The sequence below is a fragment of the Xiphophorus hellerii genome, chromosome 5 (assembly GCF_003331165.1).
Source record: "Xiphophorus hellerii strain 12219 chromosome 5, Xiphophorus_hellerii-4.1, whole genome shotgun sequence".
Classification (NCBI taxonomy): domain Eukaryota; kingdom Metazoa; phylum Chordata; class Actinopteri; order Cyprinodontiformes; family Poeciliidae; genus Xiphophorus; species Xiphophorus hellerii.
In genome coordinates, this window is record NC_045676.1 from 32,696,969 (window position 1) to 32,721,096 (window position 24,128).

At 36.9% G+C, this 24,128-nt stretch overlaps 3 protein-coding genes across 7 annotated transcripts; 1 reads left to right on the forward strand and 2 right to left on the reverse strand.

Moving 5' to 3' along the window:
• The first annotated feature begins 345 nt into the window (after nucleotides 1-345).
• On the forward strand, nucleotides 346-7,339 carry LOC116719912 (cytochrome P450 3A40-like). Of its 2 annotated transcripts, none has more exons than XM_032562735.1 (14): nucleotides 346-482; nucleotides 606-699; nucleotides 809-861; nucleotides 1,027-1,126; nucleotides 1,266-1,379; nucleotides 2,351-2,439; nucleotides 2,985-3,127; nucleotides 3,211-3,338; nucleotides 4,500-4,572; nucleotides 4,690-4,850; nucleotides 4,932-4,999; nucleotides 5,064-5,222; nucleotides 6,669-6,825; nucleotides 6,938-7,339. In XM_032562735.1, the coding sequence occupies exons 1-14, from the start codon at nucleotides 412-414 to the stop codon at nucleotides 7,037-7,039; spliced, it is 1,512 nt and encodes a 503-aa protein (XP_032418626.1). In that variant the 5' UTR covers nucleotides 346-411; the 3' UTR covers nucleotides 7,040-7,339. The 2 variants fall into 2 exon arrangements, with proteins under 2 accessions (XP_032418626.1, XP_032418625.1); XM_032562734.1 differs by having other exon boundaries at nucleotides 348-482; nucleotides 6,663-6,825.
• An 867-nt stretch (nucleotides 7,340-8,206) lies between these two features.
• gpank1 (G patch domain and ankyrin repeats 1) lies at nucleotides 8,207-12,343 on the reverse strand. Its single transcript, XM_032562736.1, has 4 exons — nucleotides 11,527-12,343; nucleotides 11,310-11,451; nucleotides 11,139-11,214; nucleotides 8,207-9,921 (listed from the first exon to the last, which is right to left on the reverse strand). Exons 1-4 carry the CDS (start codon nucleotides 11,953-11,955, stop codon nucleotides 9,480-9,482), a joined length of 1,089 nt encoding a protein of 362 aa, XP_032418627.1. The 5' UTR covers nucleotides 11,956-12,343; the 3' UTR covers nucleotides 8,207-9,479.
• Nucleotides 12,344-13,400: 1,057 nt separating this feature from the next.
• On the reverse strand, nucleotides 13,401-22,824 carry LOC116719910 (zinc finger protein 585A-like). 4 transcript variants are annotated; one of them, XM_032562729.1, is made up of 2 exons: nucleotides 22,659-22,824; nucleotides 13,401-19,407 (listed from the first exon to the last, which is right to left on the reverse strand). In XM_032562729.1, exon 2 carries the CDS (start codon nucleotides 19,281-19,283, stop codon nucleotides 16,116-16,118), a length of 3,168 nt encoding a protein of 1,055 aa, XP_032418620.1. In that variant the 5' UTR covers nucleotides 19,284-19,407; nucleotides 22,659-22,824; the 3' UTR covers nucleotides 13,401-16,115. The 4 variants fall into 4 exon arrangements, with proteins under 4 accessions (XP_032418620.1, XP_032418619.1, XP_032418617.1 ...); XM_032562728.1 differs by having other exon boundaries at nucleotides 22,592-22,824; XM_032562726.1 differs by having other exon boundaries at nucleotides 22,579-22,824.
• Nucleotides 22,825-24,128: the final 1,304 nt, after the last annotated feature.

Below are 24,128 nucleotides of genomic sequence, written 5' to 3' on the forward strand. Positions count from 1 at the left end.
AATACATGCTATTATTTACTTTGTTGTGTCTTTTGTGAGATCTCTGAATACAATCTAAATTATGAAGGCCACTTTCAACAGTTTTACTGTGTATATGCTGGAGAAAAGTAGAAAATCTGTTTTTAATGCCACTTTTTCTCAGTTTGTTTTTAAGATATCTAGTTTTCTACTGTACTCATTCAGACATGCCCAGTCATGTTATTGGATTTATGAGAAGCAGAAACTGCTTTTATTGTTTTTCTGGAGAGCCAAATGAGGCCAGAGGGTGACCAGTTACGTAACTCTGAAGGGAGGGAATAAACCCTCCCTTAACGGACTGCGGCACCTATAACTGCTGCCTGCAGTCGAATTCAAAGTACAATAAAAAACAACAACCTGAGCTCAACAGACTTTGGATAGGCCACATCAGTCATGGACTTTTTTCCTTTCTTCTCCTCTGAAACATGGTTTCTCCTGATATCATTTATCTCCATATTTGTTTTGTAAGTATTTTTGTGATCAAATAAGTTGTGGTCACTCTGAATATCAATACTCTTCAAAAGAAATGCATCAAAATGTTATTGCCATGAAAATAAGTTACACTTGCTGTACTGCATCCTGTCCAGGTATGGCCACTGGACATATGGAGTGTTTGAGAAGTTGGGGGTCAGGGGACCCAAGCCAACCATGTATTGGGGGACAGTTGGGAGGCATAACCTGGTAATTATATAGTATGGCATGAATAAATAAGGGGTGTTTTATGTTTTCACCATCTACATTTAAGTCTGATAGTAAGTAGAAATTACTAAAAAGATGTTTTGTTTTTCAGGTGTACTACTTGGATGACAATGAATGTGCTAAAAAGTATGGAAGAGTATGGGGGTGGGTCCAAACTTTTTTTTTTAATTTACAACCACAATGGCATCTACTTTAGTATTGTCTCTGTATTTCCTAAACATTAATATTTGGGAAGTCAGAAATCTCCAAGGTTTTATGCCAAACTGCCCAGCAGTTAATGATACATGTGTGATGCGTATTATTCTTCAGTTTGTATGAGCTCAGGAGGCCCATGCTGGCTGTGATGGATCCTGAAATGCTCAAAATCATCCTTGTTAAGGAGTGCTTCACATACTTTACCAACCGAAGAGTAAGGACACACAAGATAAACAGCGAAAGGAACAAGTGTTTGAACTCCCGTCTCTCTTCTCTAATAATAAAAGCAGTTTCAATGTTTTTGGTCTACATTGAGCCTAAAATCATAAATAAACCTGTTTTAATTTTGTTAGAACTTCCGCCTGAATGGGGACCTCTATGACGCAGTGAACATTGCTGAAGATGATCAGTGGAGACGAATTCGTAACCAAGTTACTCCTTCATTCACCTCTGGGCATATAAAAGAGGTAGGACAGTTCAGGTCAGAAGTTTACATAAGCTCATAAAACTGACATCATATTAAATTTGGACTCTCAGTTATGGAATAAACACTTCTGTTTTAAAGTGAATAATTGTATATTATGCAACTTTATCATTTTTCAAAAGCAATCATTGGGCGTACAAATATAAACATAGTGCATTGTGGAGTTAGTGTCACTCACACATTTTCAAAAACAATTAAATACACCTAAGCTCCTCCATGCTTTTTGAAGCCAACAAACATGGGCTTTGGACTTTCTGGCCTTGCTTCTTGTTGGAAATAACACATGGGAGTTCCTCCAACTATCCCCCATAGGTGAAAAAGAACAAAAAAACTTCAGGATGATGAGGAACAATCCAATAACCACCCAGACTCAAGCCATTCATGAACTGAAAACAATTGGGACACTAGTCTCACTGTCCACTATAAAGTGAGCTTTTCTGTGTAAAAAAGGCTCCTGGTAGCAGGGAAAGAAGCAACACATGTCAGTTTATTGTCCGGGAACCCCTCTGTACAACCAATGCTGATTGGTGGAGAACAGCAAACTCCTTAATTGAAAGCAAACGTGCAGATTGATGCACGCACAGACAGAATTTACTTTCTAAAAAAATTACAAAATACATGACTCAAAAACTTTTCATTTACATTTATCACATCAGCTGAAAAACATACAAATCTGTTAAAAGCTTGTGGTTTCCCCACGACTTTTAGATATTGATATCTAAAATATTTATAAATAATCCTGTCCATGTATGAATTATAAAAAATAACTTACATTTATTTGGTGTTTTATCAGTGCACCCAAAAAAGAACAGCAAATGTTCAAATCATAAAGAGCCCAATATTTGTGTGATGTTCATGTCCATAATGTATGGAAACATAAACATCTGGTTGGAAATGTACGCATACAAACATCTTCACTCACTGTATGAATATTCTCTCCTCTTCTGCCTTTAGATGTTCAACATAATGCAGCATCATTCCCATAAGATGGTTGTTGGCTTGCAATCTAAGGTGGAAAACAATAAAGTTATTATTATAAAAGAGTAAGTAACCCAGAGCAAATTATATGACAGAAAAGTTTCATCTCTATATATATTTATTGTTTAGTGTACAATATATGTATATATTTTTAAGAACTAGCAATTTAGCTTAAAACACAGGAGAACAACTGCAACAGTAGCTGCTTCCCCTGCGGGACATGATATGGGGTTATTACTGCAAATTGGATGGATTGTTGTGAAGATAACTGAGACAAAACAGATAACTGGAATTTACCTTCAATAACCAAAAATCTTGAAAGTACAATAAATAAGACAATATTGATGCATTTCATCATTAGATTATGTCAGACACTCTAATTTGGACATGGCTATAAGCCTTTACTTTAGATATTTGGATTTTACATTACTGAAATATTTATTGATGATGTTCTGGTTATCATTTCTGTCACATTTCCATTATATTGACATTTTTTTGCATTATGTTTTGTATTTGAGGTGCCAAACTGCATGCAATCTCCTAGTGTTGAACACATTTACATACAGGCTGGTAACCTGAACCACGTGGCTGTATCTGGTGTGTATTCTAGCATTTTTGGACCCTACAGCATGGATGTGATGGCGAGCTGTGTATTTAGTGTGGACCTGGACTCAATCAACGAGCCTTCAAATCCCTTCATTACACATGCTTCGAAGCTTTTTAGATTTCCTGTGCCTCTTTTCTTGTTTCAAGGTATTGCTGTTTGATTTCACCTTTTTGTCCATTAAAACTGCATTATCCAGCATTAAAACCGTGTGTTTCCCATGCTCCCTCAGGGTTTTTTCCTTTCTTTCTTCCTCTGCTGGAGCTCTTTGGAGTGTCACTATTCCCCAAGTCCTCTACTACTTTCTTTAGAACAGTTGTGGAGAAAATAAGAGCAGAACGGAATGAGAGCGCAAGAAAGGTTTGCCAAAAACACACTGGTGCTACAGTCCTGAATGTTCACAAATGTACCTGTAGATTGTTTAAAGTGGATATATTATGCTTTAAATCCTTCCTTTTCACATGTAAATCACTCACTTATGGTCTACATAAAGTAGAACTGCAATGCTTTGGTCTGAATTCCTCGTTATTGTAGCTCCACAGACTTTAACCAGACACTGTGAAGAGCCTCTGATGCAGGGGGGACAATATAAGGAATACACACTAGAGCCAAAGGTTTTGACTTATTTACTTTGCAACTTCCGCATATTTCAACCTGGACTACAAAATCACTGTGATAAAAAAAATGGCGGATTCACAAAATTGATTAGCCAGAAGTCATGACCGTGTTTAGCAGTTTTACAGCAAATGTGGTGACGTCATAGCCACAAAAATGTTATAGGCAATAGAGAAAAATGAAAAGACTGGAAGATATAACCTAAAAAGAATATAAAGATATCTACGCAGCACCGGAGAGATTAAATTACTTTTTTTTTTTGCACTCCTGGGCACTTACAGTACTGAAAAAATGTATTTAAGGGGCTGAAAAAGTGGATTTTGTCTGATATGTCCATATAATGAACTATGTTCAGTTAAAGCTACAGTATGTAACTTCTTTAAACTGTCACCATGTCATGACTATATGCCATGAGACAGATCTGTGAAAAGATTGATCTCCTCCCCCTCCTCCATGAATTACTATTTTCATCTGTAGAAATGCACAGCTCCCAGTCAAAAACAACCAATCAGAGCCAGGAGGAGGGTCTTAGTGCTTTCAATCAACCTCATGTAAAGGCAGAAAGATAACTTACTGTGACAGGAAAACCATTTATCTGCTATCATTGGTGGGCATGCTAACTAGCCTTAACATTCACAACAGGCTCTGCTAACCGCAGAGTAGCAAAGAGAAAGGAGGGTAGGGGGATAAGCAGAACAACATGAAGGGTGATTAACAGCACTAAGAGCCTCCTCCTAGCTCTGATTAGTTATTTCTAGTTAGCTCTGGAATCACTGGTAGAAAGCAGAGGAGCTCAATTGTTTTTCACAGATTGTCAACAAATATTTTTTTTAAAATCCTGAAACGTTAAACTATTTATTTTGGTAACATAAAATTATGTGTTTCTACTTTCTGATCCGTTTTTAGAATATGGCAGATATTCTTCAGTATTTTATCAACTATCAAACAAAAAATCTCACCAAAGTAATGGAGAATCAAGGTACCGTAATTATACAAGGATTTAATTATACTCTTAGATACAAACTTGATTCTTACACAATATCATCACCAGTGTTAATGTACCTTTAACTGATTCCCCTCTTATCCATTCCAATAGGTCTTAATGATCATGAGATCCTATCCCAAGTCACAATGCTTATCTTTGCTGGGTATGAAACTAGTGCCACCACTCTTAGTTTCTTAGCATACACATTGGCAAGGAATCCTGAAGTGATGAAACATCTGCAGCAGGAAATAGACTCAACTTTTCCAGAGAAGGTACCAACATTTCTGGCAAACCATCAAAGATTACAATGCATAAAAAAAATAAATAAATAAATACCATGTTTTAATACTCAGGGTCCCATCCAGTATGAAAGTCTGATGCAGATGGGGTACCTCAGCAGTGTGGTGGATGAGTGTTTGAGGTAACATGTTTTATTTTTGTGTTTTGTAAAGGAATTTAAGGTAAAAACCTCTGTGTCGTTGCAGGCTCTACCCTCCAGCTGCACGTCTGGAGAGAATGACTAAAGAAACTGTGAAGGTCAAAGGAATCACAATCCCCAAGAACATGATTGTTATGATTCCAGTTTATGCTCTGCACCGTGACCCAGAGTTGTGGCCAGATCCAGAGGAGTTCAAACCAGAGCGGTGAGCTGACCAGTGCTGAGATTTACACTGTAAACTCTTACTGAGTACTTTTAGTCACGTTAGACCTTGCTGCAGTGGTGTAGAAGGTTTTAAACCCCTTATTTGTTTCCATATCTTGTAGTAAATTTAAGAAGTCTTATTTAACAAAACAAAGGATTTTTAGTAATTTGGACTTTTTCAGCATTTTGATAGTTTTCTGTCAAATGATTTTACCTGACCATGACAGAAAATTGTAAGGTAGATTCTTAAGATTATGAAAGTGGAGGAAACCAAGTACCACATCAAGGCAATATCATTGCTGACAGCATCTTTCAGTTAGTCTTCTGTTTGCCAAGATTTCATATAATAGCCCATAGGAATTGACTTGATGGTGATTAAAATCAATTTTTTTTGCCTGTCAAAACTTATCTTAGATTTTTCTTTTTCAAAATTCAACAATCACTAAAATAAGTTTATTTAATTAGTCAGTTTGTATCATCGATTGTGTTGTTTAACAAGCTGAATTAGACCAGAATTTTCAGGTATATTGACAGCTTGTTAATCTTTGAAATCTCCCACAATTAGTAAACAGTCATAATCAATGCATATAAGAGATAAAAGATAATTAAAGTCAATACAGATGTTTTTCAAAGTGATCTCGTTGTTTACACTGTCCTGTGTTAGAGGCCTGGCGTTAATAGCGTTGAAAAGATTAGCAGTAAATAGTCATTTCCCAGCTTGATTAAAAGTGACTCCATGCTGGCGGAAAAGATAATAAAGCTCCCAGTAAATACTGTAGTGAAAATAAAAATGTCCTTGCCACAAATTGCTAGAAAGCAAGCATCTGCACCTGCAATTTAAAACCTGCACTTTTCTAAGTTCTCTCTTATCTATTGACAAGGCACTGGGGCTTTTAGTAAATATCACTGTAAGCCCAATGTTTATTCATTTAGAGTTTCATTGCTTAAAAATAAAGACAAACAAATCAAATTTCACAAATTCTCAAGGATCACTTTGGGAATTTATGAAATTTGTTTAGGACAATAACAAAAAACACACAATCATACTTTTGAGTTTTGTTTGATTTCAGATTTCAGATTTATTCAAGTCCCTGATGGAGACATGAATAAATCCCATACTTGATATTCACATCAAGTATGTGAATATAAAAAGACATAAAAAATAAGTAAGAAACAATAAAATATACCAAAAAAAAGACATCAAATATAAATCAACACATAATGAGAAGAGTCCAGCATTATATGTCATTATTGACCAACATTTGCCACAAACTGTCAGTTGTCAGTTTCTTTGATTTATTCAATTTCCCTCATTGTACATGGTCTAATGAGTGCAATGGGTTTGTACATTCCTAGTGATAAAATGATAAAACACACAGCCAAGCAGTTAAAAGTGTCATACTACTTTATGAATCATTCTCTTTTTGTGCTGTTTTTTAAGATTTAGTAAGGAGAACAAACAGAGCATCAACCCGTACACTTACCTGCCATTTGGGATTGGACCACGGAACTGTCTGGGGATGCGATTTGCTCTGGTAATGATCAAACTGGCCTTGGTGAAAGTTTTGCAGAACTACAGCTTCCTGGTCTGTGACGAAACTGAGGTATTATTACAAAAGTAGTTTTCTTTCAAAAATATACAGTAAGAAATGTGAAAGTACATACTACAGAAAAATAGAAAAGGACCTACTTGACTTCTTTTCTTTATTTTCCAAGATCCCTCTGAGGATGCACCCTGAGGGCCTGATGGGACCTCTGGAGCCAATCAAACTAAAGCTACAGAAACGCTCCCTCAGCTCAGCAGACGTGGACAACTGAAAACAACAGGCTGTCTGACTGTACATCACGCAAGGCTAAGCCTATGTATGCAGTCGTTTGTAGCATTTTGATTTGACAAAGAGCATTTAAGACTATTTTTTGTTAATGTTAATGAACAGCAATATTTCAGTTGAATATTTTGGAACATCATCTTTTGGTTTTTCACATAGTACAAAGGTGGATTTCTGTTTCTCATCCTCACCTGAGTTTACCCAGACTTTCTTATTGAAATCATATTGATCAAATAGAAAATACATTTGTCAAAGTATGAACTTATTAAAGAGAAAGTTATTAAGATAATTTATCCACCAATATTCTTTAGAATTGTATTGATTGATGGAAGAGCACAATTTTTCAATATTATATTATTTCCAAACTGCTACCTTCTACAAAATACTGGGTCCACAAAAATTAAATCTTTGTCCATGTTTAACTCCTCATAAGCAATACTGACAACACATTATGAAAAAAAATCCTAAACGTCATTTACTAAAGCTGCAGACATGCCTTCCAGAAAGTACATATTCTGTTTGTTAAACGTAAGGTTGTTTATCTGCAGAAATCTTCAACCAAGCTGTTTTACAAACCAAATTTAAAACCCTTTTAGTGCCTAAAATAAGAATTTCCTCCACCATTACTTTAAATAATTCTAATTACTCATTTTAAATAAGAGGATGAATTGCAGCCTTCCTAGTGGAAAGTCATTTCCCTGGTGATCCAAAAGTGGGAAATGGTTGACAAGAATGTGGAAACGACTCCTTTAACATTGTTCTTAACCCAGACTATAAACTGTCGGTAATCGTAGACAGATGGGTGGTTAGAGAACTCCTTACCTGATCAATCTAAACCAGAGGGGATTTGCTAATCAAAGAAAAACTTCAGATCATGTATGAAGATTACTACATATCCTACAACAAATACACAAAGCTGAGACTAAAGTGACAAAAGTAGAAGTAGTTTTTACAACAATCTGTAAAAACAATACACATAAGGCAGGTTTGTCTTTAAAAATACTCAATTATCTCTCCGTTTACCATTTTAAAATGGTTAACAAAAACCCTGTTTGTAAAAAATATTATTCATGCTAGTCCTTCCATATAAAATTGTAAATTTTTGGTTGACTCTAAACAATTGTAAAAGCAAGATGAAGTAAATATGACATTCAAGTTTGGAGAGGTAAACAGTAAGGGTTTATGAGTGTTTTACAATTCTGTGGCAAAGGGCGATAATATCAAGCTGACAAAGCAGTGGAGAACAAACATGCGAGTCACATGTCTGGGTGTGTTAAATTAGGTGAAAAGGTAGCTGGAGTTGCAGTAGAGAGAGCTCAGTAACTGCTCGGGTTAGGGATGAATCATTTGGCCTTTAGATAAAACAAATAATCCTGGTTTCATTAGTCCATACAATGGGTTAAGGTTAGCAACTTCTCTTTAGGCCAGTCAATATGTTCTTTAGCAAACTAACATATTTCTAGAATAACATGTTTTTATTTAATTCAGTTCTTGTTGGCTTCACATAATGGTTACAGTACTAATGCTGGACATGATCATGTAGTTTTGGCAATTTTTTCACTTCTTCATATTGGAAAAGAAGCCCAAAATTCTCTGCACCATGGGCCCCAGAACAATTTCTAGAACAGGAATTTGCAACGTTTACAATCCAAAAAGACATTTTTCCTTCAGTCCAGCAGAAAGAAAGAAAGAAAAAAAAAGAAGATATAGAGCCGCATATACCTTTACCTGACTTTTGGGAAAAAAAGGCATCTTAATTTTTTTTTATATCTACTACAGAAAATCTGTTGCAATTTTTAAATAACACTTTTTATTCCTATTTTTAGATTTAAAATGAAAATATAAAATGTTTTTTAAAAACATGATGGCTACAGTTTCTTATATAGGACGTTACTTGTACAGTTTTCAGCCTCATAGCATAAAAATAGATCTTAAATAAGGGCCAATTGTTTTTTCACTGTTACAACAGCAATAATTAACCAAGAAGGGCCAGGCGGGGTGCTGCACTGCAAAAAGGCCTAAAGAGAGCCACTGGCCTGGTTAGTGATGTTAAACTTCTGTTGTCACTGACGGGATTTTCAAGAAACAAGAAAACAATGAAAATAAATTAACATTTTTATCAAAAATATATGTCCACTGCTTTTTACATTAAAAATGCATTTTACTTTCTTTTGATATAGTTACAACATAAATACTAATTGTTTTTTGAAACAGTTTCAGAAAGTCAACAGCAAATCCCAAAAGTAAGAATGAATCAGAAAAAAATAAAAGAAATAACATCTGATAGTTGCTGCATCATTGCACAAACTGTAGAAAACATGTTGGCCAAAACTGAGGTAAGGTCACACTGCAGCAACCACTGTGCTGCAGTGTGAAACGTTTTAGACAAGTCCACAGAGAGAGCACCAGCAGGACAGCATGGCCAGGTGTTACTGATAAAACGAAGCACGAAAATCTCTCTCCCAGTTTTTATCTTCTTCCTCTTTTCTCTTGATCTCATCCTTCTTCTGTCCTCTCAGTCCCTTTTTTTCTTTCATTTGCTGTTGGTTTTTTACAGCATCAGCATCACCAGCTTTGAAGTGAGTCACCTTAGGTCTTTTTATTGATCCAAATCCCAGACCTTTCTGGTCTCTTTTTAATACGGTGGATACGGGCTGCTTAGCGCCGTCTGCCTCTGGGCCCAGACCCGTACCCGGTTTCCAGCCGCAGCGAACCATCATCCTGTAGCTGTTGCTGGACGGGGGGAGGCAGTAGTAAGGCGTGGGCTGAGGACGGCGCAGACTGAACTGATGCAGAGTAGAGGAAAGATGCGATGAGTAGCTGCCTCCGTACTCACAACGGCACACATCGCACCACTGAGGCTGGAGCAAACTGAGAACATTAAGAAAACATGTCAGAGCAGACATGCCAAAAATATCTGACTGTCTTAACTCAGTGAATACAGCACCACGGATTTGGTTGTAAATTCTCGTGAATTCTTCTTTTAAATACAATGTGCATACAATATAGAAATTTGGATGGTTTTTTTAGTTTGTATTCTTGTAGTTTGACAAATGTGCAACAGAGCAGGCAGTTTACGAATAGCTGTATCTTAAAAAACAGATGTAGTGTTATCACTATGGACCATTTGTTTTAAGATTTTTTAAAATATAGTTTAGTATAGTTGATATCTGACACTAGACATGCATAAATTAAGTCACATTTTTAGGCTTTAAATATTGCTTCAAATATTTGATCTCCAAAACTTCAAAGCTGCCCAGGAACTTTATCATGTTACATCCAGAAAGCTGCACCCAGCTGCTTTGGGGAAGGACATGGACACATGGTGGTCAAGTTGTTTTTTTCTACAAACAGCAGTCCAAAAAGTGTGCACACATTTGTGGGTTGCAGGTCTGCAGTTGTCCCATATTCTTTGTTCTATTGCAATATGAAGGTTTGAACAAGTTTAATACTTGGGATATTGTTTTATGACAGCCCTGCTTTAAACTTTTTCTTCATGACCTGTCTGAAGTGCATCTAGTTTTCATTAAGTTCATACAGCTCGACTCCATTCACTAATTAAATTGCATTTATATGTACTGTATATAACTGATTCAAAAGAAATAGCCACAATTAGAAATATCTTAAATTAAAAAATAATCTCTAGCTTTTCACCAGGAGTAGGTGAGGGCAAATCCAAATATTACCTCATAATTTAAGTTAATGTAAAAAATGAAATTCAAATAAAATGAATTGAAGTCTGTGGATGTATTATAATAAAGTGAAAGTGGTATGAGCCACTATATCTTAGGTAAAAAGTCCAAACAAAGAAGTGTTTTAGCTTCACATATGCTTGTTTTGTATCCACATTATGTTCATATTTAACTTACACAGATACTTTGATCTGTTACTTCTGCATCCAGTAAAAGAGTTTATTTAGATATTGGAAAAAACAAACTTACTTTTGATAAGCAACGTCACCTTTTCACAAAACACATTCAGATGAATGCATTTTCCCCTTTTACATGGGTATCTTAGTTTTTGTACGCCGACTGTAACTTATTTGTGCCAATGGTGTGATTTCTTCAGTCGTAATTACATGTTCTAACCTGTAATGAGAATGTGTCTCTCTCTGTGGACTTTTTCCAAAACTTAATAACTCTTCCAGGACGTCATCATGGCCAGCTGTGAAGAAAGGGGGTGAGTAAAGATATTCAGAAAAAATATACAAACCAAATTATTATGAACACTGACTGGTTAGCACAGACAAATGAATATACCTTCTGATGCCAGATCTTGGGCATCCTTGCCTCTTGTATCAACCACTCCGACCCAGGCTGCACCGTGCATCAGCAGCAGTCTCACTGCAGCTTTCTGTCCTGACCAGCTGGCACACATCACAGCTGTCCACAGATAGGAGTCCTACAGGACAAAACGCAAACTGATAAATAACATTAAATCAAGCTGAAAAGAAACAACGCTTCTGGGTGTTGCTACCTGGAAATTAATGTCCACTCCTTTTGAGATCAGCTCCTTGAGTCCTGGAATGTCCCCCTGATGAGCGCAGCGCAGCAGCCTGAGCCCCTGCAGCTCCTGGGCTCTCTCTGATCTCTCAGACTGTCTTCTTTGGTTGTCTTCTCTTTCACGTCTTACCTCCATTTGGACCACAGACTCGGGTCGAACCTGCTGCACTCGTCCAGCCCTGATTCTCCTCCTCATTCTTCTATCAGAGCCCCTGTCACGATTGTTCCCGTGGGTTGCTCTCAGTGACTGGTCCTTCTGGGTTTTGTCATCTTTAATTAAGTCTTCATAGAACCTCCTGACTTCTTCTCCGCTTATTTTGGAACTTTTGTTGGTGGACGTTTGTTCCGTTCCGAAACTAAAAGCATCATGGTCGATGGCAGGAATAAATCCTAAAGCAGCCATTCCAAGTGTCAAACTTCTGATTTTCCCGTTTAAAAGTTCACTGCTGCTTCAACAGTTACCTTAATTAAGCAATGCCAGTTGCCTGTTAACAGCATAGCAATTTGCAGTCCGTGCTGCAAATTGCAACAACAAATTGAAGGCTAAGCTGAACCCTAAACTATCTTTAGCCACGAACACAACATAAACTAGCCGCAAGCCGTGGTAAAGGCGTTAACTTTAAATTAAGAGATACGGTAAGTGATTAGATAATAATCCTTCACATTACCGGGACAGCTTAAATACATATATTAGACAGAAACTCGGCATCATAAGCAAAAAGAGCAGAAAATGTTCGTGATCTTTGAAGCTAACGTTGCTTTTCCGGGAGCACTAAACGTTCCGAGAACTAATTTGAGTGCTGCCACCTACCGGTTTGGGTGTTAACATGTCTACTAAACTGTGATTCTGTTTTCTGGTTGAAATTCAGGACAATTTCAACCAATAAGAAAATTACTAATATTTTTTAGTAATATTACTTAAAAAAATTATCCAGTATCATCAAGCCAAAAATACTTATCGTTTACAAAACATGACCTCAACACAGGATATTGTTTGTGTGAATTAAGAGTTTTATTTTTATGACTGCTGCTGATGCACGGTGCAGCCTGGGTCGGAGTGGTTGATACAAAAGGCAAATTCAACTTGAAATAAATGAGGAATCTCGTATTTCCGATTTCAGGCAGTTTGTATTCAATAAAGTAAAAACATAAAAACCTATGTTTTAATTTTGTAAATACTACAAAATTAAAACATAGGTTTTTATGTTTTTTTAATAATTTGATTACTCAGATTTATAAAGGAATGTTTGAACTACTGTAAGCACACAAAATGAAGAGAAATAAGACATCACCTTCAGCTTGTGTAGCTAACCATCCTGGTCTCTGGGTACAATAGTTTATAAAGCCTACAGGGTTTTTTTCTATGTTTATGTCTATGTTTCTATGTTTTTTTTATGTTTATGGTAGAGTTTGATGTGATGGGTTTTTTTTTCCAAAATCTGTCTTATAATTTTCAAGATAAATGGAATACAGTACTGCACATGTAGCTGGTTCTCAGGTCACCTTCCGGGATGATCTTAATTCTCCACTGCACTTAACACATGATCGGTTTTGAACAAAAGATCAAGAAGTCCTGTTGGCTTCTTTGACCTATTGAATCTGAATTACAGTTGATATGCTTCATATTTACATTGTAAATAGTTGGTAACATTTTCTTTGAGCATTACTAAAGGTCACCCAGATATCACCAGATCTACTTGCAGCAAAGCTTGAGAACCAGTGGTCTAATTTTTTAAAATCCATTTTGCCATGGCTTTACTAAGCTGTTTCTCATTAAATCGGGATCTAAACAGTGAGATTTCACAGACGATGGCTTCCTCACATTATGATGACAAAAAAACAAGGCAGTTGTACAGAAGGCTCCCCTTTATTGTGTGATAGTATACATAAAACATGTTAATACTGTTAGGAAAACTACAAAATATGACTGATCATCTTAAAATTACTTGTTTAGAATCAACAATGACATTTCTCCTCACTGAATTCACACGAGGTGGCGCTAAGCCAAACGGCACACTTTTACTCTCGCTTTTCATCTTGAATGGATTTGATTTATTTATAATTATCCTTATTTTTCAAAGCATAAAGACTTTTTACCTGGTGTCAGAACTGCGTAGAGTTCCCAAATTTTCCTTAAGAAAAAGTAGCAACATGTCAACATAAGTTAAAAGTAAAAAGATGCCATTCAAAAAATTACTCAAGCAAGAGTAAAACAGTATTTCATAAAAGTGTGACTTAAGTGGTGGTCAAAAAACTTACAATGGCATAATTTTAACATATAACAATGATGTCATAAGATAGAAAAATATTAAGTTATGGGCAAATACTGGTATATTATAGACTAAAATAAAAAACACACAATTATAAAATACATTTCAGCAGAATAAAGTGCATTTCAAAATCAATTTTTCCATTACAAAATTTATTAAACTAATAATTACAATAATTAATAAATCAAAAGTAGGGATGCTCCGATCAGGTTTTTTGCAGCCGATTCCGATTGTGCTTATTACCTGCCAGGCAAGGTCACAGCACACGCAGGCTGCAAAGTCAGATGCAGGTGATCGGTTTTGGTGATCGGCAACAACAGTCAGTGATTGGAGATCATCGATCATACACTTTTTCACGGAAATCGGCCAATTATGATCAGTGGCCGATTGATCGGCACATCTCTAAAAAAGGGCATGGGCCGGCCAGTGACATAGTATAAGACTTTGTAAATTAAAAGTTCTGTCGATTTAGTTTGTCTTTGGACAGTTAAAATATACTTTAGACAGTTTAGAATAAACATTTTAAAGTAATTTTTATTTTTGCTATTGTTTAATCCAATTCAAATTAAAAAATCATTTATTAATCCTACGGGGAAATTAAATAATTTAATTTAATTTAGATTACTTTGGTACCATTGAGACCCTTCCATTATTTTAAGAGATTAAGAACACACCGGGGCAGGAAACGGGAGTCGGGACAGGAGATTGATATTTTTTTTTTTTTACCTCTTTTTGAAATTGAAACATCAGATTAAGCCAACTTTTGTTTTCATTAAAGTTTAATTATATTTTTAGTTATCTCTTAACTACATAAAAATATATAGTTCTATTCTTTTGGAAGAACAAGTTGGACATGTGTTCGAGAACCAAACCACCTGTTGCCATCCATGGCTTATCTAGGACAATATTTTGGTTTTGGAACTTAGAAGGTCATGATAATATGTTTTACTGCATCTTTCAGGGGTGCCCAAAGTTGGTCCTCGAGGGCCAGCATCCTACATGTTTTAGTTCTCTCCCTGGTGGTAATAATCTTTTCAGCATGTCAATGTTCTTCTTAGGCCTTCTAATGAGCCATCATTAGATCCAGGTGTGTGAAACCATGGAGAGAACTAAAACACGCAGGATGCCGGCCCTTGAGGACCGACTTTGGGCACCCATGTTAGATCTATAAATGGCATAAAAGGCACAGTAGAAAGTTGGTGTATAAAAAGAGATCTCTATAATAAACTGTAGGTGTGTGTATGGTGGATTTTGGTTAAAACATGTTTTTCATTACTGAAAGCATCCACAAATTTCAATCAAGTAGTGATAGTTCAAAATAATATTACTAAAAAATGATCCAGTGTCATCAAGCCAAAAATACTTATCTTTTACAAAACATGACCTCAACACAAGATGATGTTTGTGTGAATTAAGAGTTTTATTTTTATGACATCTTAAAACAGTAATAAAATACTTGCTGAAATAGCAACCCCACAAGCAAATTTAAAATGTTAAAGGAAGCAAAATTAACATAAAATGTTGGAAACAAAATCAACAAGAAAAATAAATGCAATTTCCCTCCATTTGATCATCTGCCCAGTTTCTCCAGTTCCTTAAGTTCCTTCCAGATTGTTCAATGTAGTGTTTTATTACAGTCACTAGATGACATGCTTACTAAACAAATAACTTTTGTATGATATATATTTATATATATATGTTCTGGGTGTAGTTGTAGCTCCATCAGATATGTTTATAAGTCATGTTTTCCAAGTCCAAGTTAAGTATAAAGATTCTAATGCCTGAAATAAAACATTTTCTCATTACATCTATGGAATCTAATTTACCTATAGCCCTCCATCACAATAGGTTTGAAATCTTGTACTGAACAATTTGTCCTTAGGCTTTAATTAGCACAAGAGGATCATTATTCTTCAATATTTTAATATTTAGAAACAGTTATCTGTTAGGATTTTTGCATCTTAAATGTTTGAAAAAACATTTTCTTGAACAACTGTTTCATTATAAAATGTTTATAAAATAAGTTGAGATAAACTAGTTAGTCAGTGACTAGTTTATTGCTTCAGAAAAGCAGAGCACCTTTCAATTATCAAGCTCTACATCAGTCAGTTCTTGTGTTTAGGATTACCTGTGGACACACACTACGTTTATTGAAGACATGCTTCCAATACAATTTGGATTCTTGAACGTTCTCAAATAATATGACAGTGAATCCAACTACAGTCCTAAAAGTATACCTACAAGCATGCAAAACTACTAATGTAATTTTCACAGGAAACATCCTGCAGATTAATTAGATCATAGGGTGATATTTACTGATGTGTCTGTTTCTGTCCCCAGTTTGTGTAAAAGTTTGCCCACAGTGAGGGCAGGAAAAGGGTCTCTCTCCCGTGTGCGTTCTCATATGAACGTTCAGCTTGTCTTTGCTAATAAAGCGTTTGCTACAGCAGGTGCATGCGTACGGTTTATCCCCGGTGTGGTAGCGCTGGTGCATCTTCAGCTCTGTCAGGCGGCCGTACGTCCTGCCACACTCCGGACACTCATAGCTGGGCCGCTCATCCATGTGCTGCCTGCTGTGGAGACGCAAGCCGCTGGAGGAGCTGAAACTCTTGCTGCACTGCAGGCACTTGAAGGGTTTCTCCCCGGTGTGAATGAAGACGTGCAGCTTGAGACTGGCGGCCGAAGGGAAGCCGTTGCCGCAGATGGAGCACAGGTGGGGCCTCTCACCGGTATGGATACTTATGTGCCGCTCCAGCTTGTTCTTGTTCAGGAAGGTTTTGCCACAAAAGGGACAGGTCTGTGGCTGCTCTCCCTCGTGAGAGATCATGTGCTCAGTCAGTTCCACCAAAGTTGAGTAAGCAAGGTCACAGCGTGTGCATGAATAAGGCCTCTCTTTCTTAAACTTCCTGTGTTTGAGGCAGTGCTGCTCCAACTCCTCCTCCTGCTCGAAGGTCTCAATGCAGCAACTGCACTGGTACGGCCTTTCCAGAGTGTGCGTCCGAAGGTGATATTTGAAAGCTGTAAGCTTTAGAAAGACGTCGTTGCAGTGCGGACATCTGGATTCTCGTCTGTCGTGGACCTGTACGTGTCTCTTATAATGAGAAAGCTTCATGAAGTGTTTCTGACACAATGAACAGTAATACTGATCATGCTGGTGACTCTCCTCGTGTTTCTTCAGTGCATACTCCACTTTAAACTTCTTCCCACAGGTACCACAAGGAAAAGACTTCCGATGAACCTGCATGTGGGTCTCGAGTTCCTCCGCACTCCCGAACCTCTCGTTGCATTTGGGACACGTCCCACTGTTTTCCTTCACATGATCTTCCAGGTGTTTGTTGAGGTCTTCAGGGAAATAAAAGATTTGCTTGCAGTCAGGGCATGTGTAAAAGTCAGACTTTGCAGCTTTACGATGAGACATGATGTGCCTCTTCAAATGATACGAGCGGCCAAATTCTTTGCCGCAATCACCACAGATGAGGCTTCGAGGGCTGGGCTCAACCGCTTTGTGTAGTTTAAGATGCTTTTCTAGTGCACCCTTCTCTTTGAACTGCTTATTACATGCAAGGCAAAAAAGATCAATGTGAGCATGAGTCCTTTTGTGTATTTTTAGTTCTAGCCAGGTGGTGAAACTCTTCCCGCAGTGAGGGCAGATGTACTGCCCTAGACCATGCTGAATTCTCACATGACGTGTCATGTGATAGGACTGGCTGAACGTCTTGTTGCAGACGGGGCAACTGAAAGGTTTTTCCTTTGTGTGGGTCCTCATGTGTCTAGCAAGTTTGTTTGGGCCTTTGAAGCGCCTCCCAACACAAATGGGACAAGAATTGTCTCTAGTTTTCTTTAGTACAACTTTTTCAGAGTTAGTATCTGAGTTGACACCCTTAGTCAGGCAATGGCTCTCAGCAGCTTCACAAGCTTCTGCAGAAATATCGGATAATTCAGTTTCAGTTTTCACTTCAATGCATTGAGGTTGTTGTTGACTGCATTCTCCCTCTGTTTGGGAAGACAGGTCTTTCTTGTGTGACTTCACATGATTACGAAGATCTTCATTGTTTAAGAAGATTTCGTTACAGTCAGGGCAGTAAAGGATTTGTGGCTTGTGCGTCTTCTTGTGTTTAAATAACTCTGCCAGGCTTTCCAGGCTTATCCCACAAGTGGGGCAAATATATGGGCCCGCAGCATGTTGGTTCCTCATGTGTCTGGTCATGTGGTAAGACTGACTGAATGTGAGATCGCAGAGAAGACATTTGAATGGTTTCTCACCCGTGTGTGTCCTCATGTGTCTGTTGAGCTTGTCCACTGTTTTGAAATACTTGTTGATGCAGATGGAACAGCAAAGGTCTTTTCCCTTAGTTGAAGGAGGGAAGAAGTCTTCATCTTTACTGTCATCATTGTCTTCGGCACAGCAACTTGACTGGTTGCTTTTTTCATCTTCCATCATCTGAGGTGATGAGGTGATAGCATTATCTAGTTCATCACAAGCCTGGGATCTACCTTCACTACCACTATAACATATATCATTGCTGTGAGAGTTCTGATTTTTGATTTTGTCAGATTTTCTTTGGGCTTCAGTCACAAGTAGTTCTGATATAACCTTTCTCTCACCAAGCCGGGGTCTTCCTCGTTTGCGCTTTTGTTGATGCTCAGTCACAAGATGTTCTAATGTAACCTTTTTCTCCCCAAGTCGAGGCCTTCCTCTTTTGAGCTTTTGTTGAGGTGCCGCCACAGGTGCTTTAAATTTAACCTTTTCTTCCCCGATCCGAGGTCTTCCTCTTTTGCGCTTAATTTGAACAGGAGTCTCTAAATCCTCTCCAATATCCACACTCACTTCATCAAAATCCAACTGCTGAGAACCACTTGAAGAAGGTTCTACCTCTTTAGCAATAGTCAGAGCCTTGGCCAAGGTTAGACGGTCTTTCCTCATCAGAAGCTTCTCTCTGAGCTGCAGATTGTTTGTTTTCTCAATCAGCTGATCTAGTAGAAGTTTGTTCTTGTACCTTCCATACTGACAAAGCCTCAGAAGATTTTTTAGGGCTGTAACAAACTCATCTACAGTCTCTCCAGGCATCTGAACCCTTTGGTGGAACTTAAGGCGGTGCGCCTGAGTGGAATAATCAGAGCCAAAATGAGCAGTGAGTTCTGAAATAGCAATCGCATACGTAGCCTGATTCCTGATCAGAGTTGAATAGACGTTCTGTCCCTCTTGGCCCAGGAAACTTCGTAAAAGCACCAGCTTACTGGAGTCCTCCATATCTTTTTCACCAAATGCTTTTTCACTGAATGCTTGAGTGTAGTGTTCAAAAGCTTTAAGCCATTTTGGCCAGGGCATGGTGAGTTCTCCTGGGACCAGAGAGAAAGGTGGCGGTGGGGGCAGGATTAAGAACAAAGGTTCTGGGCGTGGCTCTGAAGAAACTTCTTCCTTCACATCCGCCAAAGCTAACTCTGCAGTAATGTCACACATTATGGGTTTTGCATGAAGGAGCTGATTGAAGCTCCTATCTAAACTTTGATGAACGAAGACGGCACCTTCCTTAGTCTGTCTTCAAACTTCTGCTGTTTCACAGTTCTTAGACCAGTCTTCTGAACTGTAAAATAAACAAACATAATGTAGTTAGGTTGTGTGTTTTTCTAACATTAAAAAGATCAGATTCAATTTTGAACTAACTTTAATATCCTAAAACTCAACAAAATTACATACACTTAAACTCAAGGGGAAGGGTAAACCACATCAGTCCATCAAAGAAACATACAGGACAAATAAGAATGTACACATGTGCACATACACCAACAAACAATAGTGAATTCTGAAATTCTAATACGCCTAACGCACGACTTATGTCTGTATTTGGGAGAGAACCAAACACTGCTCTCTATGGAGCAGTAGAGACGGAGAGTTTTGAGATTTGAAGCCAGGACCTTTTTTATTGCAAGGCAACAGTGCTAAACATTACTCTACCATGCAGCACCATGTGCATGAAAAAAAGTTTACCTATATATATATATTAAAAAAGTCTGTGTCTAACAAATGTAAGGAATAGACATAGAAACAGAAGTAGAGCGCCATGGATAAATACAGGTATTTTGACCTTAATGAAATCAATAGATGCGGCCCTTAAAAAGGCCCTGAAATCAAAATTAATTCATGACAAAAAATATTTCTTACTTTAAGAAACAAAGAAGTGAAAGCACTTCAAAAGGCAAAAGCTAACTGTTTTTATTTATATTATTAGAAAGGTCAGACGTGTTTCTAAAATTTTGTGGGAGCAACACAAGAAACCAACAGGCACACATTTTAAATTCTCAAACGGTTAAAACTTAAAGTGGTAGGAAAACTGCTATAGGACCCTGGTGAAATGGTAGAGGCCTTGAACAGTTATTTTCTGCATTTAGTATTGTTAATTGCTCATAGTTTCACTCTTGTTCTGTTTGATCCTATACCTATTAAAAATGATCTACCCATTTTTTTCCCCTAACAGAAATCTAGAGTGCTAAAAGTACCGGTAATAGATTTGCTTCAGTTAAAGATGTATATATGATATGTCCTCTCAGATGCCCAAAGCTCTGAGCTTTGAGCAATAATAAGTACCCATTACTTTTTAAGTTGATAAATTCTTCAATTTTGAGTGGTACCTTTCCCATTGCATGAAAATCGGCAATTATTACACCCATCTTTAAATCTGGTAAGACTATAGATATTCAAAATTACAGACCCATATCGGTCCTACCCACAATTTCAAAAGTAGCTACAAAATGGATATCTTAATAATAGCCCATTTTCCTTACATATGATGTATTTTGGCTTTCATCCCAAACATTCATAACGGCTACATAGAGAAAATTAGAACATCTTCAAATACGGGTAGTATTGTTGGGGCTTTGTTTTTAGATTTAAGAAAAGCATTTGACACAGTAAATCATAAATCCTTATTTCTGCATTATCAAAATTTAGCTTTTCACCGACCACAATTAAATTGATTAGTTCTTATCTGTCAGACTGAACATAATACATTTAAGTAAATACCTAGCTAGATACTTATAACTGCATACTCACTTAATAGGGGCCCACATAGGTCAATACTTGGACCACTGTTATGCAGCTTAATCTTTAATGAACTCCCATCAGCTTGTGACAGTGTAGATATCCAATTGTATGCCAATGTTACTGTCATCTATGTACATAGTAAGAATAAAAACAAATTGCTTGGAGACTTACTGATGCTATGCTTCAGCATGCCCGTCTTCAATTAAATGTTTCTAAAACAGTTGGCATGTATTTTACTGAAGACCACAAATTACACCTGACCCAGACATGCAGAGAGAAGATCACATTGGTCAAACAATTTAAATATTTTGGGATTGTCTTTGATACTAATTTAAAATTCAAATCTTATGTTAAGAAAATAACAAAAACAGTTATGTTTAATTTAGCATATTTTAGGTACATGTGCAAGATACTGTTTAACTAACTTGGTTACAAAAATATTCATGAATGCACTGATTCAAGCTAGGAGCAGGGTGACCCATTTACTACAGCCTATTGAGGTACTTTATAAACAGACATTTAAAATCTTAGATTAAAAAGCCTGTAGGATACCATCATTGCAATATTTTAACGAAACATAATTTGTTGAGTTGGGAAAATATGATCATATTTGCACATCTCCGTTTGGTCTTTTTTTGTGTATGGTCTTGCACCTCCTTCATTTGAAGAGCTTGCCACATCGTCGTCTGTGAGGACCATCAGAGCTTTGCTGTACCTCTTAGAGTACATTTGGTCAGAACTCATTTTGAGTGAGAGCTTTTCACGACTGGAATTAAATACCAAACAGTCTTTAAAATCATTTGCTACTAAAGAATGGCTCTTGGGTAAACAAATGTGCAGGCACTGATCATGTGACTCATTTTTATTTTATTTGTTTTAATGTATTGTTGAACTTTTGTGCTTTATGGCTTTTTAATTATGTAACTTGATATAGTCTTTTAGATAATGCTTTTAATTTATCATTATTATTCTCCTGTTTTGGAAGAAACTTGTTGTCTGTATTGCATTGTAATATTTATATTGATTGTAGCTTGAGGGAGTACAGATGAAAACTAGTCTTTTTGGCTAACTGTGGCATATTATGTTATGTACATTGTCCCTTTTGAAATAAAAAACAACATCGCATGCCGAAGAGATTATGAGGTCATTTGAATCAGGTAAAGTAAATACAATTAAAACATGAAGGACAGGCTGCCATGGAGACCAGAGCTAACATTTGGATTAAACAAGGACCTATCAAAATGTATTTATTTCTCTAAAAAAAGACAAGATTCGCTTCGATTAGAATTTATGACAATTGATTAGCGATTAACAGTTGTCACGTATTGTTTTGACTAACGTCAATAATGGCATTCATTTTAAAACTAACTTCATCTATTGCCATCTTTAAAAGCCACATTTCTTTAAACGTGATTCAGATGGAGCACAAAACGATGGTTCCTCCAGGTTTAAGTCATATCCTATAATTCTTGCGAGTAGATCACTTCCATGTTTTAAACAGTTGTAAAATGAATGAGGCAAGGACACCCAATCTACCCTCCTACATCCCTTTTCCCCTTTATAAAGGCTGTCTTCTATCTCCTACAGGACCGACAGCACATAACAAAGGTGCAAATATATAATGAAAAAATGAGCAGGACAAAACGTCGACGAGACGGAGCACAGGAAAACTCACACCACCACAAAGAGGGGCTAAAGGGGTGCCACAACTCACGACGTGTTCAGACCTCCACACACACACTTGCATCGCTTCAGCTCCGAGCGGCTGCCATTAGTTGGAGTTCGTAGCTGTACCTGCGCTGCAGATTTTAATCAGTCGACAGCAATACTGCGGTGTTAGGTCAATAAGCGGAGCTGGAAAGCAGCTAAATTAGAGGCAAACGTAAAAACAAGCCCGTTATGCTCCCAATACTGTTTCCGGGGACCAAGCAAGCTCTCAGAACAGCTTCCTCTCACATGTCAGCGCCCTACAGCGACGCCTGGTGTCAAGGAGCCACAGGACAGCAAACAGTAAACTGAAAAAGGTTATTAAAAAACCTTCAGATAAATTCAGGTTTTGTGACAATGGCGTCAGTGCATTTATTACATATATGATATAGACATGTAATAATAATACTAATACTACTACTACTACTACTACTACTAATAATAATAATAATAATAATACATTATTTAATATTCCTTTTAAACTGAAATACTAGATTTTTTGTCTATCTGTATTCAAAATTTCTGTATCCAAAATTCAAAATGACTAGAAATATAAATATAGTAAGCTAAATAGAAAGGGAATTTTTAAAATTGTACTCGTTTTATACCTCAGAGTAAAAAAAGAGTACAGAATTTTGTTACAAAATACCTTTTGTAAGGTATTCCTCTAACAAAAAAAAATCAAAAACAAACATAAAAGTCTTTTTTTTAAGTCATATTTTTACATGATTTCAAAATGTCTCCCAGATTGTTAAAGGCAGTGATGTCTTGGGGCGAAGCATATTCTAATTAAGGTGTAGATTATTACACCAAAATAAATGCCCAGAAAAAAAAGTGTATCTTTGCTTCTGATTTTCAATTTTTGTCATTTAAGTATGAAGAGAGAAACAAATTTCTACTAATTTGTTTCTAAACACAAAAATTAAATTTAAAGATTTTTATTTTAAAAATATCTAGAATACTGTGTTTTTGTTTACTGGTTTTTGATGTGAAAGTCTAATCACCAAAACATACACCCACCCAGTGTCAAGGTTTTGCAGTGAAAAGTTGTGCAAAATTCAACCTTTGATTTGAACAAATGTATTCCATGGGACCAATGCAGAGGGTGTACCTGGAATGATGATAGAGCTAAGTAAACAAAGTCAGAGGCTGACCCAAATTTATCTTGCCATCACACATTTTGTAAATGATTATAAATGAGGTTAAAAATAATCTCTAAAACTCATTGCTAGTAAACTGCAGCATATTCCATGCTTAAGCCAAGGGAGGAAATCCCAGTGTTGTATAGTAACGAAGTAAAAATACTTCACTACTTTACTTAAGTATATTTTGGAGTACTTCATACTTTCCTCGAGTATGAAAATTTTTGATGACTTTCACTTTTACTTCACTACATTTCCGAACTTAATTGCGTACTTTTACTCCGATACATTTTCAATGTGTGGTTTAGTTACTCGTTACAAAAAAGCGAGAGAGAGAAACAAAGTGTTTTGACCCCACCTACTGATTAGCAAGTAGGCTACCGAACAAAGTCCGTAGCCTGCTTGCCTGGGCTTG

Bases quoted from the DNA above. Each gene is read 5' to 3' on its own strand.
- gpank1 (XM_032562736.1), bottom strand. From the start codon at position 11,955: ATGGCTGCTTTAGGATTTATTCCTGCCATCGACCATGATGCTTTTAGT. The intron at 11,452-11,526 runs GTAGCAACACCC...TTTGTCCTGTAG, and splicing joins GAGTGGACATTAATTTCCAG to GACTCCTATCTGTGGACAGC. The intron at 9,922-11,138 runs GTTAGAACATGT...TAATGTTCTCAG, and splicing joins GAGACACATTCTCATTACAG to TTTGCTCCAGCCTCAGTGGT.
- LOC116719912 (XM_032562734.1), top strand. From the start codon at position 412: ATGGACTTTTTTCCTTTCTTCTCCTCTGAAACATGGTTTCTCCTGATA. The intron at 862-1,026 runs GTGGGTCCAAAC...ATTATTCTTCAG, and splicing joins AAGTATGGAAGAGTATGGGG to TTTGTATGAGCTCAGGAGGC. The intron at 4,573-4,689 runs GTACCGTAATTA...CCATTCCAATAG, and splicing joins CAAAGTAATGGAGAATCAAG to GTCTTAATGATCATGAGATC.
- LOC116719910 (XM_032562729.1), bottom strand. From the start codon at position 19,283: ATGTGTGACATTACTGCAGAGTTAGCTTTGGCGGATGTGAAGGAAGAA.